Below are 15499 nucleotides of genomic sequence, written 5' to 3' on the forward strand. Positions count from 1 at the left end.
TTAAATGTAAAACAATACAACTTTTAGAAGAAAACGTAGGAGAAAATCTTTAGGATTTCCTGTACAACCCAGCAACTGCACTCCTTGTTATTTATCCCAGAGAAATGAAAAGTTTTATCCCACAAAACTTACTGTATGATAGTTCATAGCGGCTTTATATGTTATGGCCCCACTGCCTGTATGTACAGCTCCTACGGTTTGGTGAAAAGCTCTTAGACAACAGCAAAAGCATGATCCATTTTTTAAAAAGGACAAATTGTACTTCATCAACAGTAAAAACTTTTGCTTTGCAAAAGATACTGTTAGAAGAATGAAAAGACAAACTACAGACTGAGAACATTGTTCACAGATCGTGTATCTGACAAGGATTCGTACATAGACTGTGTAAACTCTCAAAACTCAACAGTAAAAGAAGCAAACAATCTAATTAGAAAATGGGCAAAAGACATGGAAAGACATTTCACCAGTGAAGATATACAGACGGCAAATAGTACATGAAAAGATGGTCAATATCACCAGTCATTAGGGAAATGCAAATTAAGACCTGGGTGAAAAGCACCACGAATCTGTTAGAAGAGCTAAAATAAAACACTGGGACAACATTCAATGCTGGCAAGGATGCAGCGACATTGGATCGCTCGTGGTACAGCTACTCTGGAAGATAGTTGGCAGTTTCTTAAAAACTAAACCTATACTTACTCTACAACCCAGCAATTGCACTCCTGGTCATTTATCCCAGAAAAATGAGAAGTTACGTCCACACAAAACTCTCCCCACAACAGTTCATAGCAACTTTATATGTAATAGCCCCAAACTGGAAACGATCAGAATGTCCCTCAATAGGCAAATGGCTAAACAAACTGTAGTACATCCATCCCACAGAATGTTACTCAGCAATAAATAGGACTGAACGCAACATAAATAGGATACCCACAACATCTTGGACGAAGCTCAAGGACATTATACTCAGTGAAAAAAGACAATCTTAAAAGGTCACATAGTGTACAATTCCATTTATATAACATTCTTGAAATGACAAAATTATATAGATAGAGTACAGATTAGTGGTTGCGAGGGGTTAGGAATGGGGAATGGGTGGGGCTATAGAAGGGTATCGAGGGAGATCTTTGTGGCGATGGAATAGTTCCGTATCTTGATTGCGGTGGTGTTTATACAAATCTGCATGTGATAAAATGACATAGAACTGTACATATGTATTGTAACAATGTCAATTTCAAGTTTTGATACTGCACTATAATTATATAAGGTGTGCTCATTGGGGCACACTAGGTGAAAGGTACATGAGACCTCTCTGTACTATCTTTGCAATTTCCTGTGAATATATAATTATTTCAAAATTTAAGCCAGGCGCGGTGGCTCAAGCCTGTAATCCCAGCACTTTGGGAGGCCGAGGCGGGTGGATCACGAGGTCAAGAGATCGAGACCATCCTGGTCAACATGGTGAAACCCTGTCTCTACTAATACAAAAAAATTAGCTGGGCATGGTGGCGCGTGCCTGTAGTCCCAGCTACTCAGGAGGCTGAGGCAGGAGAATTGCCTGAACCCAGGAGGCGGAGGTTGCGGTGAGCCGAGATCGCGCCATTGCACTCCAGCCTGAGTAATGAGCAAAACTCCGTCTCAAAAAAAAAAAAAAAAATTAAAAGTTTGAAAAACACACACACATACTTTCACTGCAGTGAGAACTTTCCCCAGGTAGAGCTGACCCTTCTGCCTGGGGGAAAGAGTTACAGCAAGCAGATATGAGCCTAGCCCCCAGGGAGGGGCCAAGTCCAGCCCAGCTCCTCCTAGATCAGTTAACTCCAGAAGCGTAAGAGAGAATAAGTGATTGTTATTTGAGGCCTTGTACTTTGGGGTGGGATTTATTTATTTATTTTGAGAGGAAGTCTCACTCTGTCACCCAGGCTGGAGTGCAGTGGCGCGATCTTGGCTCACTGCAACCTCCACCTCCTGGGTTCAAGTGATTCTCCTGCCTCAGCCTCCCAAGTAGCTGTGATTACAGGCATGTGCCACCACACCTGGCTAATTTTTGTATTTTTAGTACAGACAGGGTTTCACTATGTTGGCCAAGCTGGTCTCAAACTCCTGACCTCGAGTGATCCACCCGCCTAGGCCTCCCAAAGTGCTAGGATTATAGGCGTGAGCTACTGCACCCAGCCTGGGGTGATTTGTTTTGCAGCACTATTTATCAGTAGCTAACTGACACATGCCCACTTGCCCCACTTCCTCTCCGTAGCCCTATGAGGATGGATGTCTGTCATTGATGATAGTGGCAGAGACAGATAGTTGTCCCCAACATCTGCTCTGCCTTTGTGTTACCCCAGAGTAACAGAACCTCTGAATTTTATCTGGCCACGTGACTCTCTAGATTAACACTACATTTCCCAGCCTTCCTTGTTCTCATTTATTTACTTATTTATTTTCAGAGACAGGGTCTCACTATGTCATCCAGGCTTGAGTGCAGTGGCACCATCATAGCTCACTGCAGTCTTGAACTCCTGGACTCAAAGGTTTCTCCCATCTCAACCTCCTGAATAGCTGGGACTACAGACATTCATTACCATTCCTGGCTAATTTTTTTATTTTTTGTAGAGACAGGGTCTCACTATGTTATCCATAGTAAGGCTTATAGTGAGGCTGGTCTCAAACTCCTGGCCTCAGGTGATCCTCCCACCTTGGCCTCCCCAAGTGTTGGGATTACAGGTGTAAGCCACTGTTCCCAGCCTCCTTCTAAACAGGTGTGGCCATGTGCTCAGTTCTGGCCAATGGAGTGTAAGGGAAAGTGTCATATGACAGTTTCTGAGCATGTTCTCTAAGACAACTGATGTTTACCTTTCACCCCCTCTTTCTTGGCCCCTTCAGCTTTATGTGATGGCTGGAGCTCCAGCAGCCATCTTGGACAAGAAGTGGAAGCTATATTTTGAGGATGGCAAAGCAACAGAAGAGATGAAATCAGGGTTCCTGATGATCATGAAAAGGCCACGCCAGCACTCGGCTGCTTCTACTGGTCTTCCTTTATGGAGGAGATAGAAACTTCTACCTTGTGTTATTGTCACTCACAATAGAACTCAATCTTTACTCATACAGTGGCTTCTTATCCAGACTTTTTGTTCAAGGTTTCACCATGTTGGCCAAGCTGGTCTCAAACTCCTGACCTCAAGTGGGCTTGTCCTGTACAACCCACCATGCTAAGCAATATATGGCCTTTTATCCAATCAAGAAGCATTTATTAAGCACCTACCATGCACCAGGCACTGTGATAAGGCTGGGGCGACAGTGAGAAGTAAGACAGACAAGGTTTCTGCCCCAAAGGACTTATGATTGAGAGGAAGACAGCAATGAGTGAACACATGCGTGTGTGTAATTACAACCTGTGACAAGCGCCACGAAACAGGAGCACAAGGCTTTGGGGGCAGTCAGCAGGGGCCCTCTTAGAGTCAAAGTTATGGGGAAGGCTTCCCTGAGATAGTGACATCTAAACCAAGCTCTGGAGAAGGGGGGAAGGAATACATCCTAATAATACTCAAGAGCACAGGCTTCAGAGCCAGCCCAGCCCGAGTTCAAATCCCATTTCCTCTTGCTACTATGGAACCTTGGACAAGGCGCAGTCTCTTTGCATCTCAGTTGTTTCATCTGAAAAATAGAGATTTAGTTAATAGAACATTGATACCGCATTTACAATGTGCCAGGCCTGGTTCTAAGCACTTTACAGTTAGTAACTCTGTATTCTTATTATAGCTACCTTCTAGTATAAGCACTATTCCTATCTCAGTTTACAGATGGGTAAACTGAGGCACAGAATGTGAAGTAAGTTCCCTGAGTTTACACAACTAAGTGGAAGAGCTGGGAGTTCCCCTAAGCAATCTGTCACCAGGCCTGGCCTAAGGGCACTATGCTGTAGGGATTAATAATAACAGCTCTTCACTCCCAGGATTTTTGTGAGCATGAAAAAAGAAAATGTCAGTCAAGTACTTAGCACAGTGCCTGGAAAATATTAAATGTTAGCTATCATCTTCATCATCATCATCATCACCATTATTAAATAAGGGAGCAGGGGAAAGAGTGTTCCAGGAAGGAGGACTGCACGTGCGAAGGCCCCAAATGGAAGGCAGCACGGCGCATTTGACGACCAGAAGGCAGACCAGCGGGGCTGAATGCAGACAGCTCACCCCTGCTTTTGTCTGATCACAACTGTACTAGGTAAGAACTATTATTACCCCCTCTTTATAAATGTGGAAACAGTGGTCTAGAGAAGTTAAGTGACTTGCCCAAGGTCACGCAGTAAAGAATCATCTGAACCTGGACTCAAGCCCAGGTCTGTCAGCCTCCAAAGCCCATGCCCCCAGTCACCACCCTCCTCTGCCTTGGAATGGACAGAACTCGAGAGCAAGCCAGTTCCTGCTGCAGTGGCACCTCAGAAGGAAAAGCTATACAGCCTGAGGCGTCAGAGTCAGAGGGCTGCTGGAGCGCACTTTGACTATGCCCCACTCATTTTAATCACTTTAGACACACCCTGCCCATTTTTAATCACTTTGAATGTGCCCCACCCATTTTTAAGATGGGGAAAGTGAGGTCCAGCAAGGAAAGGGACTTGCCACAGACAGAAGGGCAGCAGAACCGGGCCTAGAGACTGTATTCCCCTCCAGTTCAGGGGCCAGCAGCTTTGCCTTTGTTCAGGCCCTTCTTTTTTATTATCTCCTTGGGGATAGCAAACTGTGATAACTCCCCTGAGGGGCAGCTCTGGCCCCCGGGTGCCGTTTGTGTGTGGTGGGGGTAACGTGGGGATGGACTCTGTCTCAAGGGCAGGAACTTGTCAAAAAAAAGAAACAGCAGATCAGGGCCCCAGCCTGGCTGGAGGACACAGAGGGCAGTGTCCCCAGGGCTGTGAACCCTGCAGATTCTGGGGCTCGTTGGTAAACAGACTGCTCCATCCAAGTAGGCCTTCCAGTCCCCTGGGGAAGCAGCTAAACAGAGCCCTAGCAACTCGCATACACAGCTTGCATACACACGCGCGTGCACACGCACACCCTCGTACAGAGGCAGCTTGGCCTGGATGCCAGCCCCCCACACCCCACAGAGCACCATCTGCCCCTTCCAAAGGTCCTCACACAGGAGGAAAAGCTGGATTCTCCTTGTGTGTCAAGAGAAGAAGCCAAGGACCAGAGCAGAGAGGGGCCTCGTCCAGAGTGGCACAGAGGTTTGGGACAGATCTAAGCACAGAGCCCAGAACTCCTGAGTGTCAGGCGGGCTACCTGATGGGGCAATGCTATTTGGTTGCCCTTGAAACAGCAGGTTTGCAGGACCTCGCTGAGCCCATGTGGAACCTAGCGCCCAACCCCACCTTCTTGGGGCCCTGCCTGTGTCATTGAGTCACGGGCCTTGGAGCAGATGCGGGGGCAGCTTCCTCCTGCACAGCAGGTTGGGGCTTGGCCTGACTGCACCTCCTCCTGGACCGGCCTCCCTCCCTCTGCCCCGCAGGGCCTGCTCCCTCTGTGCCTGGCCCCGTGCTGAGGGTTCACACATATTCATGAACCTGCCAAGACCACGCGAGTCCCAGCGGGTGGAATTATTATTCCCATTTCATAGCTGAAACAACTAAGGCTTAGAGACATAAAGCAACTTGTCACACATTTTTACCAGGAACTGAGACTCCTTGCAGGACCGGTTATCTGCACACTCATAAGCTCACCTATTCCTCGGACTTCATTAGAAAAATTCTGCCCACTAGCCAAGGAGGACCAGCATCAAAAGCCCCCATCTGCAACTCCAGCTGAGCCAGTAAGTCTCGCAGACTGGCTAGGGGTGTAGATTCTTTTGGAACTGTCTGGCTGAGGCTACCTGGAGGTCAGGGATACAGGTTCCAGTCCCTGTTCAGCCATCATGGGCTGTCCACTTTCTCTGAACCCTCATTTTCTCATTTGTAAACTGGAAATAATACTCAGCTCTTCCTCCCAGGGCTTTGTGGGGATCATTGGCGATGAGGCACGGAACCCATGTCATGTGCCTCTGCTTGGTCCTGGCTCCTATTTCTGCCTGCCGCCTGGCATCATCCTCCCCACCCCCAGCCAAGCCTCCACTCTCTTCTGTACCCAGCAGATGGGATCAGTCCCACAGCTGTTCCTCAATCCCCCACTGCCTCCTCCCATCCAAGGAAGGGGCCGCCACTGCAGCAGGGGGCCCAGGGTACCCCTTTCCGCCTGCCTTCCCCAGCTAGGGAGAGGATAGGCAAAGCCAGATGTTCCACAAACGTTGCCAGTTGTTAACAAAACAACAACAAACAAGTGGTTTTTTGAGACCCCTGTCAGGTCCATTGCTTGAGGGCCTGAGAGCTCTGAGGGGGAGGCGGGGTTGTGGGGGAGTCGCCAGGAGCCTGAGGTTTGGCAGGAAGGGAGGTGAAGCAGAGAGGCCTTCTGGGGTGGGACGTCAGTGGGAGGAGTGTGGGCAGGGGACGGTAGGCTAAGGGATGAGGGGGTGCAGAGGCAGGGAGGAAGGGCGGGGAGCTGAGAGTTTGGTGCAAGCCAGAGGAGCAGGGAGGAGTGAAGCCGGAGGATCTGGTGGGTCCAGAGGTGGCTGCCTGGGCAGGAGGGCTCTGCAGGGGAGCACTAACCTGCCCCTCCTTCCCCACTCCGCCTTCCCCACCCCGTGCCAGGACCTAACTTCAGATGGAGAGCACTTTGGAACCCCCAAGGGGCTCCCAGGCCCTCCTTAGATCCATCATGGAAGGAATGTAGAAGAAACACAAAGTCCTAAGTGCTGGGCAGCAGTTTGGACTCAATGGCCTCCTCCAGGCTGGAGAGTCTAGGAGGCCATAGCTGGCCCAAGCCAGGTCAAGAGAGCACATCACTCACATGGCAGAGGCTGAGAGCATGAGGGACTTGACTCTCCCACCAGGAGCGTGGCTGCAGTTGGCACCTCTGCAGCTATCATCCAACGGAGTGGCACCCCCTCCCGCTGGCATCCAATGGAGTGGCACTGCTGTGCCCTCTTGCCTCTCCACCCACCAAAACCTATTTGCCAGCTGACCCCAACTGCTCCCAGCAAGGCCAAGACTGGGCAGCGGTAGAACAGTCTGTTTCTGACTTATTTCCTGGAACTGGCTGGCTCTACCCTCCAGCAAAACTGTTCCTGGAAGGACAAGGATCCTGGGTCTGAAACAAAAGCCCCCTCCCCGCATCTTCTGTGGCCTGGGGAAGTGGATTATGAGTTTTGCCACTCACCCTGTGACCCTGAATAATGAGATCGTGAACAGCAGCTCACGTTTCTGAAGCACATACCCCATGCCATGCGCTGAATTAGACTTGCCTCGTACACGGCCTCGCTTAGTCATTGCAACTCTGGGGTAAATGCAAATGCGCACAATATATAGATGAGAAAAGAGGGAAAGAGAGGAGGTTGCATGACTTCTTCAGAGATTCCCAGCTAGTAGTAAATAGTGGAGCCAGAGACTGCACCCCAGAGCCTGCCTCCAAGGCCCTTCATCTCTACACGGTGCTGCTGCCCTTCCCTCCCCTCAGTCTTCCCATCTGTGGGATAGGGAGGAGTTAGACGTCATGACCTCACAGCTCTGCGATCACTCGTCGACCAGCCTGGAATTGCCGGAGACTAGAAAGCACTGCTCCTTCCTCTCATGTGAAAGAAAAGGGCAACCAGCCCAAAGACGCTGTACAGATGAGGCAACTGAGGCCTAAGCAGGCAGGGGATGCACCCAAGGTCCTCCAGGGAGCCCAGGCGGGGCCCAGGCCAGGGGGACCCAGGCGCCTTTCCAGTCCGCCCTCCAGCTGCTCTGCACAGCCAAAGCCGCTGCGAGGCCAGAGGAACCAGGGTGTGAGTAATGGAAACCAGGCAGTGGGGCCTTCCGAAATGGGAATTCCATCTGCCTGACTTTGTTCCCCGGGACTTTGGTTTCCATGGCAACTCTGGGAACCAGGAGGTGGGGAAGGTGGAAGAAGGTGGAAGGCCTGGCCCCAAACTGAATCCCTAGAATCTAAAGGACGGGAAAGGTGGGTCTCCTTGTGGACCCAGGGGCTCCTCCCAGCAGAAGATGTGAGTGAGGCAAGGTCAGGCAGGGAAGTCCTGGGCTCTAACCCAGGGCTGCCTCTAACCTTTTTGGGGGAGTAGGGAGTGGTACAGTTCTCCCTGGGCCCCAGTTTTCCCAGCTGTCAGGTCCCCAAATCCCAGGCCTGGAAAAAACCTGGTAGGTACCTTTGTTCAGAATTAGGAGCATGACGCTGTTCCCAGGCCCTTCCAGCCTCACTGAGGCTCCAGGGCTCTGCGTGGGAAACCTCCTCCCACTTAACGATGCCCAGTGGCACCCATTGCCAGGTTCTGGAGAAAAAGACCCAGCGCCATTCCTGCAGGGGCTCACACTCTGGTGCCAGCATGTATCAAACACCTATGGTATGCCTGGCCCCAGGTTAGAACCTTTCTACAGACTGGTTCACTGGCTCTGGATCTCAGCACTGAGGCAACAATATCATCATCCCCACTTTTGCAGGCTCAGAGATGAGCAGGGACTCACTAAGGTTACAGAGCAAGTCAGTAGCAAAGTCAAAACTCAAACCCAGGACTGCCTGATTCCACAGCCTGGCAGCCTTTGGAGATAGAAAAACCCACAGTAAGCCAAACAGCATGGTACTGGTATACCTGACTCGGTACGTGTGGTAAGGGCTAGTCAAGGAGGGGGCGTGGCTGCCGGGGAGCAGAAGGAAGAGGGTTCTCTCCCGACCCGGGCTACCATTGTTGCACAGGAGATTCTTCTGAAACAGGCTTTAAGGGTGAGCAGGCATAAGAGGTCCCATTTGCAACAGGGGCAGGAAAAGTCAGGCTCGGTCAGAGCAGCAGTCAGACAGCCCACCTCTCCCTCCTGATAAGCCCCTACCCAGCATCTGCTCCACACCCAGGCCCCAGCCCAAGTCCTAACCCTGAGGAGGGCTCAGGCCAACTCCCTGAAGGCATCCAGAGACCAACATTTCTTTTTTTTAGACCAACAGTTCTGATCGTGTCACTGTGCAGAGGGGCAGGCTGGCCTTGCCCAGGGAGGTAAGTGAGGGGAGGCAGGGAGGAGGGAGCTGCACGCCCCATGTTCTCTGTAGCTCTTCAGGACCCCAAGCAGGGAACGAGATTCAAGGAGATGGGGCCCAGCTCCTCCTGCATCAACTCCATCCAGCTTCATCTAAGACAGCCCTGCTGAGCCAGACTCCACCCCGGGCCATGCTCTGGCCCCTGGGAGGTTGTATGTGTAGGGTCAGCTTTGGCATCAGCTTGGCCTGGGCTCTGGGCCTCTTCTGTCCACTTCTAGGCAAGTGGCCTAGCTCCTCCCTTGAAGAATGCCCTGGGCCTTTCCTAAATTTGCATCTTCTGTTAGGTAGGAGGGGAAACAAGGGCTTTCCGCCTTGCCCAGGGCCACAGAGAGACTCTGAGTCCTATCTCCTGTCACTTCCACAGCTGTTCCTTCTGTCCGGAGGCCTTCGTAAGCCTGCCACTGCCCTTCCTGAGATTCTGGCCCTGTCCAACTTCACCAGCCATCCCTGCACCACATGAAAGTTCCATTCAAACCTCAAGGGGTGGCAAGGCAGAGAAGTGAAGGAACTTGCTGAACCACGTGGCCAGCTGGTGACAAGCGAGGACTCCATCCTGTAGCCGGCAGAGAACAGGCTTTGCAGCCAGTCAGACTTGGGCTGAACTCCAGCCACGTGCTGGCTACGTGACCTTGGACCAGTCACCTTCCCAGTCTGGGCTTCAATCTCCTCATCTGTAAAATGGGGATAAGCCCTACCTCGCAGGCTTGGGGAGAAGATGCAGTGGCCACTAGAATGAGTGTGGCAAGGCGCCTGGCACAGAGGAAGCATGGGAGAGCAGCCCTCACTGGCGTATCTGCTCAGGATGGGGGCAGGTGATGGCAAGAGAGGGGAAGTGGCTGAATCAACAGCACAAACAGCAACGCTCCCAGCCCTAGCCGCCCTGGGAAGGCTTGAGACCAGGAACACACAGAAACAGTCAAGAATGAGAAATAACACAGGCCTTTTATTTGCTCCAGAACTCGGCTACTGTGTGGTCTGAGGGTGCCATGCTTTCCCAAAGCTCCTGAGGGACACCTCACCCATGGGGTGCCAGATCTCTGTGTGCAGCCAGACTGCCATGTCCCTCTAGACTGCATCAGTCCAGAAGGCCAGCTGGCCATGACTGGTGCCTGAGACCAGCACATCCCCTGAAGCTGGAGAATGGTGTCCACCTTTGCATGGCGGCTTCTCACAAGGCATTGGCTAAAATATTGCACTTGTAAATCAGGAAAACTGATGAGGCAAGGGTTTCCTATTACAGGACAACGTGCCAAGCATCCGACTACTATTTAAATAAATAAAACTCAAGGTTGGGGTCTGAGCTGCGAGCCCCCGTGGCCCTCCAGGAGGGCCCGAGAGCCCAGGTCTGGACCTCCTGCCCCATCAGCCAGTTCTTTAAGGAACTTGGTCAATGCAAAGCCTCTGCAGTCTCCGCAGCAGGGAGCAGCAGCTCCAGATCTGGCTCGGCTGGGGCCCCTGACCTGCCAGTGTCCTTGGGCCCCCTCGTACCAGGGCAGTGGGGACCTTACGGGGCCCGTCCTTCGACTCCTCCAGTATCCTGGGCCTCTCTTGGTCCAGGCCTCGCTTCCGTATGTCCATCTGTCTGTCCAGAGACACAGCCTCTGGGGGCTTGCTTGCCCCCTCCGTCACAGGGGGGAGGGAGGCAGGTGGGCACGGGACCCAGCCTGCCTGATGTGAATGCTGAGCTCGACTCCAGTGGTCCCTAAAGCGGGGGACTCATCTTCTTCTGGTTAATAAGATCCAGGTAGAGGTCAGAACGCAGAAAGCGAGGGTACGAGTCCTTTTCCATGAGCCCAAAGATGCGCTTCTGTGCCAGGTCGAAGCAGCCCCGTGTGACGCTCTGCAGGTTGTCCTTGGTGTGCTCCCGCGTGTAGGAGTCCAGGTTGACCTGCGGAGGCAGAGGGTGACGTGGTCAGGGCTGCCTGCTGGGGGCCGGCCCTAGCGCCCATGTGCCTGGAAGGGACCAGTCCAGCCTCTCACCTCCAAGCACCTCTGCCCCACATCTTAAGGTTCATCCAGAGTGGAGACCCTCAGACCAGAGGATTCAAGTCCTAGCTCAGTCATTTCCTGTAGGGCTGGCAGCATTTATAAGGCCTGAAAATACCTCCCCTAGGGTGAAGCTTCCTGGGTTCAAATCCTAGCAGTGCCACATGTGAGGTGTGACTTTAAGCAAATCACTTAACTGTGCTGAGCCTTCAGTTGTCTTATCTACCAGCTAGGAATATTAGAACATTCCTAAAAGCATAAAAACCAAGCAAGATCATCCAAATGATGCGCTTTGCACACAGTGGCTGGCACACAGTAGACACTCAGTAGATGTGAGCGATTATGATTTGTCCCTCTCAGGCTGCCTCCTCTTTTCTTTTTTTCAAGATAGGATCTCACTCTGTTGCTCAGGCTGGAGTGCAATGGTGCCATCACAGCTCACTGCAACCTCTGCCTCCCGGGCTCAAGTGATTCTCCTGCCTCAGCCTCCTGAGTAGCTGGGACCACAGGCGCCCATCACCACGCCTGGCTAATTTTGTAATTTTGGTAGAGACAGGGTTTCACCATGCTGACCTGGCTGGTCTCGAACTCCTGACCACAAGTGATCCGCCCACCTTGGCCTCCCAAAGTGCTGGGATTACAGGCGTGAACCACCGTGCCCAGCCTGTCTTCTCATTTTTAAAATGAAGATAATAAAACCTGTTTCACAGGTTGTCATGAGGATTAAACATGAGGGCGCAAATATAAAGGGCTTAGCAATGCCTGGCAGGCGGCAGTGCCTTGCTGGTGGCCACTGTTATTACTGCCTGGGATTCTGTTCTTCTCCTGGCCCTAGCTTGCATCTCCCCTCTGGGTACCTGGGCTCACAGAGTCACTCTTGTCTCTCCCTTTCCTGCACTGCTGGCTGCCACCTTGCAGCTGAAGGGCCACTGGGCCCTGGGGATTGGAGGGGCTGAGGGTCTGGCCTGAGATCCTACCTCCTTGCACGCCTGGATCGCGATGTATTCAGCGAAGATCTTCTTGGCCTTGGCTGCCATCTTGGACTGTGACTTGACCTTCTTGAAGTCCTCACAAGCCAACCAGAACTCCAGATTCTCCTCGCTGAACTCAGTGCGAAGGAAGGCTTGGAACACTGCTAACCCATCTGTGAGGAGAAGCCAAACCCCAGGGTAAGAGGTAGAGTCAGCCTCTCCTGCCCTTAAGACCCCCAGCTTACCCCTACAGGACTTTGAAGATGGGTGTGCTGGGAGCTGAGTACGATCCCCAGCCCCTAGAGCCAGGTGCCTGCCATTCCTCTTTCAGGGTCTCAGCCAGGTCTCTCCCCTCCTATGCCTCAGTGTCTTTATCTGTGAAATGGGGACTATCAATTCTGTCTCCTGGAACCCTGGGAGGAGCCGATGGGACCCTGCCCATGAGACAGCAGGCACATTTGGCCCCGTGAAAGCCCTCAGTACGTGGAAATGTTTATTCTTATTCTGGGAATATGTATCTGAGTACACAAGTCCCACGAGCCTCTGGCAGGCAGTGCCAGCTCCCATGGACAGGGAGGGGCCGACAGAAGCCAGCTCCAAGGCCAGACCAAGGGCCTCGGCTAGGGCTCAGCCTCTCCCCAACAGCAAGGACATCCTGAGGGCTCAGGAAAGGGAAGGCAGCCTCTCCAGCACCAGCCACACAGGGTCTGGATGGGGAAGAAGGGGAGAGGGAGGGAGAGCGCAGGGAGGGGGCAGGTGGGCCCAACTTACATTTGTGAAGCAGCAGCTTCTCCAAGGACTCACCCCACTTGAGGGCTTCCTCCGAGGTGGGCCTGAGGGGCGAGGGAGGGAACACAGCGAGGGACCTGTGAGGCTTGGGGACCTTGGGGGAGGCTGGGCCCAGTGGCCTTTGTTTAGTGCCCTGGGCCCAGGCTGCAGCTGAGCACAGCTGGGGTGCCCAGAAAGCAGGCCCACCCTCTTTCTCAGGGCCAGGGTCCCTTCCAGCCCTCACCTCCACCCTACCTGGCCTTCCCCCTAGGGCAGCCGCTACAGTGAGGCAGCTGCTTCCCGGACACCTGGCTCCCTCTGAGAGCCTCCATCTCCCCAGAGTTGGATCAAGACGGCAGCCCCCTTCCCCTCCACCCAGTCACTCAGCCCTACTCTCTGGGGGGCCGGTGAGTCCCCGAAGGGTCCCAAGGTGCCAGGGAGGACGTACTTGAATGACTTCATCATTTTGTCTGCCTTGCCCACAGGAGGGGCTCCAGGGGACTCATTCCGCCGTCTGAAGAGCCCCAGCTTATTCTTCATATCCTTGGCTCTGGGGACAGAAGCAGAAAAGAGGGTTGCTCAGCCTGACCCACCCGGTCCCTGCAAATCCGGAGTCGGGAGAGCTGGGGCGAGGGGACCTACTCCTTCATTGTGTGCCTCCTCTGCAGGTTCCCGTTGCGAGTGAGGTACATGCCTCGGAGCATCTCTGTAGGGCCCCCCACCTTGGCGCCGTAGGATGGTCTGCTGAAATCACCCCTCCAGCTCCTGCCCCCCACCTCGTGTCCCAGGCAGCAATGGTGCAAGCTGCAGCCACACGCGCTCGCTGGAATCCCAGCCTGATGACTGGACTCCCAGACACAAGCTGGGGCTGGAACTCAGACAGGAGGAGCCAGGAAATGGGAGGGACCAGGAGGGGGAGCGGAAAAAAGAATTCCTCTCGGCCAACCGTGAGAGGGAACTGTGAAAGGGGCATGTGTCTGCAAGGGACAGCCTCTGGGGCCACCCCGGCAGGAAGCCAGCCCCAGCTATTTGTGACTGGCCTCCTGGTTACCACGGCAGCAGGGAGACAGCAGTGGGGGGCAGGGGACAAGTCAACAAATTGCTGAGAGGGAGGGAGGAAGCAGGGGAGGCTCTGCCCACCAGGGTGGCAGGACTGGCTATTTTTAGTCAAGAACCATTTTTAGCCTTGCTGGTTCCCCAGGAGGCAGCAGAAATCAGCACTGGGTGAAACTGCTGGCAAGAAAGGGGTTAAATGCCTCTTGCTCACATTCGCCCCCCTTTTCCCTAGACCCCCAGCCCGAGGCACCTCCCGGAGAAAGGCTCCTGCCAGCCAGCCTATCGGCCTCAGCCATCCGCACTGGCGGCATCCAGTCATAAATATACAGCAGGTCCCCAACGTCTTAGTAGTTTGAAGCCTGAATAACTTCAGAAGTACAAGTCCTATAAACTTACAAAAACACCATTTTAAAGTTGAATTATTTAATGTTGTATGCATAGTTGTGTGATTTTTGAATTATCAGTTTTTCATGTTTAGTTTCCGTCTCCGCCCTCCTAAAGATGGAAAATGCTGACTGAAACCAAAAGTGAAAATGAAAAATTGATTATTCAAAAATCGCAGCGCTGAAGACGTGCAAAAGAAATTTAAATAATTAAACTTTCAAGGGGGTTTGGTAAGTTTGAAGCGTTTATACTTCTGAAGCTATTCAAGCTTAAAATGGCATTAAGACCTAGGGGACACCCTGTCTGATGAAGAAAAGTCCTATGGGGGAGGCTGAGCCCAGGCTGTGGAGGCAGACAGTCTTGGGTTCAAGTCCCAGCTCCAGCAGTTACCAGCTGTGCAGCCTCTGACAAGCTTCCTGACCTCTCAAGTTTCCTATCCAGCTTTTTTCTCTGTCAAGCTGTTTCTGTCAAACAGAAGCCAGCAGGCCAGGGCTCCAGGTCCCAACTCCACCACTTTCTTGTCGTGTAACTTAACCTCTTTGCAACCTAGTTTATTTATTTGTAAAATAAGGGTAAGGTCAATAAGAAAGGAAGGAATGTAAAATAAAGTTAGTGGTAAAGATTAAATTAGATCACGTATGAAATATGCACAGAACAGTGCCTGGCACAATAAACGTTAATGACTATTTTTATGATTACTCTAGATGTTCTAAACTGTTCATCTAAGCTTTTAAAGGTATAAGCTTCAGAGGCCAGGCATGGTGGCTCATGCCTGTAATCCCAGCACTTTGGGAGGCTGAGGCAGGCAGATCACTTGAGGCCGGGAGTTTGAGACCAGACTGACCAACATGGCAAACACCCGTCTCTCCTAAAAATGCAAAAATTTTTGCTGGGTGCGATGGCACACACCTGTAATCCCAGCTGCTTGGGAGGCTGAGGCACGAGAACTGCTTGAACCTGGGAGGCAGAGGTTACAGCAAGCTGAGATTGCACTCCAGCCTGGGTAACAGAAGGAGACTCTGTCTCAAAAAAAAAAAAAAAAAATTATGGGCTTCAGGCAATTCAAAAGGCAGCACCTACACTGAAAGGAGGCCAGATAGGGCAGCTCCAGCACCCGGGGTGCCTGCCTTCTGCTGCCACACACAACCCCGCACCTCCTGCTTCCAGCGCCATATTCAACAGCCCTGGCACCGCCCGCACCCTCTCTCATCCCACAAAGGGTTAAGTGAAGATGAT

At 52.3% G+C, this 15499-nt stretch overlaps 1 protein-coding gene across 14 annotated transcripts in view; it reads right to left on the bottom strand.

Moving 5' to 3' along the window:
* Positions 1 to 10021: 10021 nt before the first annotated feature.
* RGS3 (regulator of G protein signaling 3) overlaps positions 10022 to 15499 on the bottom strand; it is a 134390-nt gene continuing 128912 nt past the window's right edge. For 13 of the 14 annotated variants that reach the window (XM_064378744.1, XM_064378709.1, XM_064378704.1 and 10 more), the window contains 4 exons: positions 13272 to 13373; positions 12827 to 12888; positions 12062 to 12228; positions 10022 to 10986 (listed from right to left, as the gene is read on the bottom strand). In XM_064378744.1, coding sequence (XP_064234814.1) covers positions 10801 to 10986; positions 12062 to 12228; positions 12827 to 12888; positions 13272 to 13373 — 517 coding nt within the window. In that variant the 3' untranslated portion in view covers positions 10022 to 10800. Of the gene's footprint in view, positions 10987 to 12061; positions 12229 to 12826; positions 12889 to 13271; positions 13374 to 13465; positions 13670 to 15499 lie in introns of those variants that run through there. The other variant, XM_021672161.2, reaches the window with a different exon arrangement.

The sequence above is a fragment of the Aotus nancymaae genome, unplaced genomic scaffold (assembly GCF_030222135.1).
Source record: "Aotus nancymaae isolate 86718 unplaced genomic scaffold, 86718_ANA_hifiasm-v0.15.2.pri h1tg000003l, whole genome shotgun sequence".
Taxonomy (NCBI): domain Eukaryota; kingdom Metazoa; phylum Chordata; class Mammalia; order Primates; family Aotidae; genus Aotus; species Aotus nancymaae.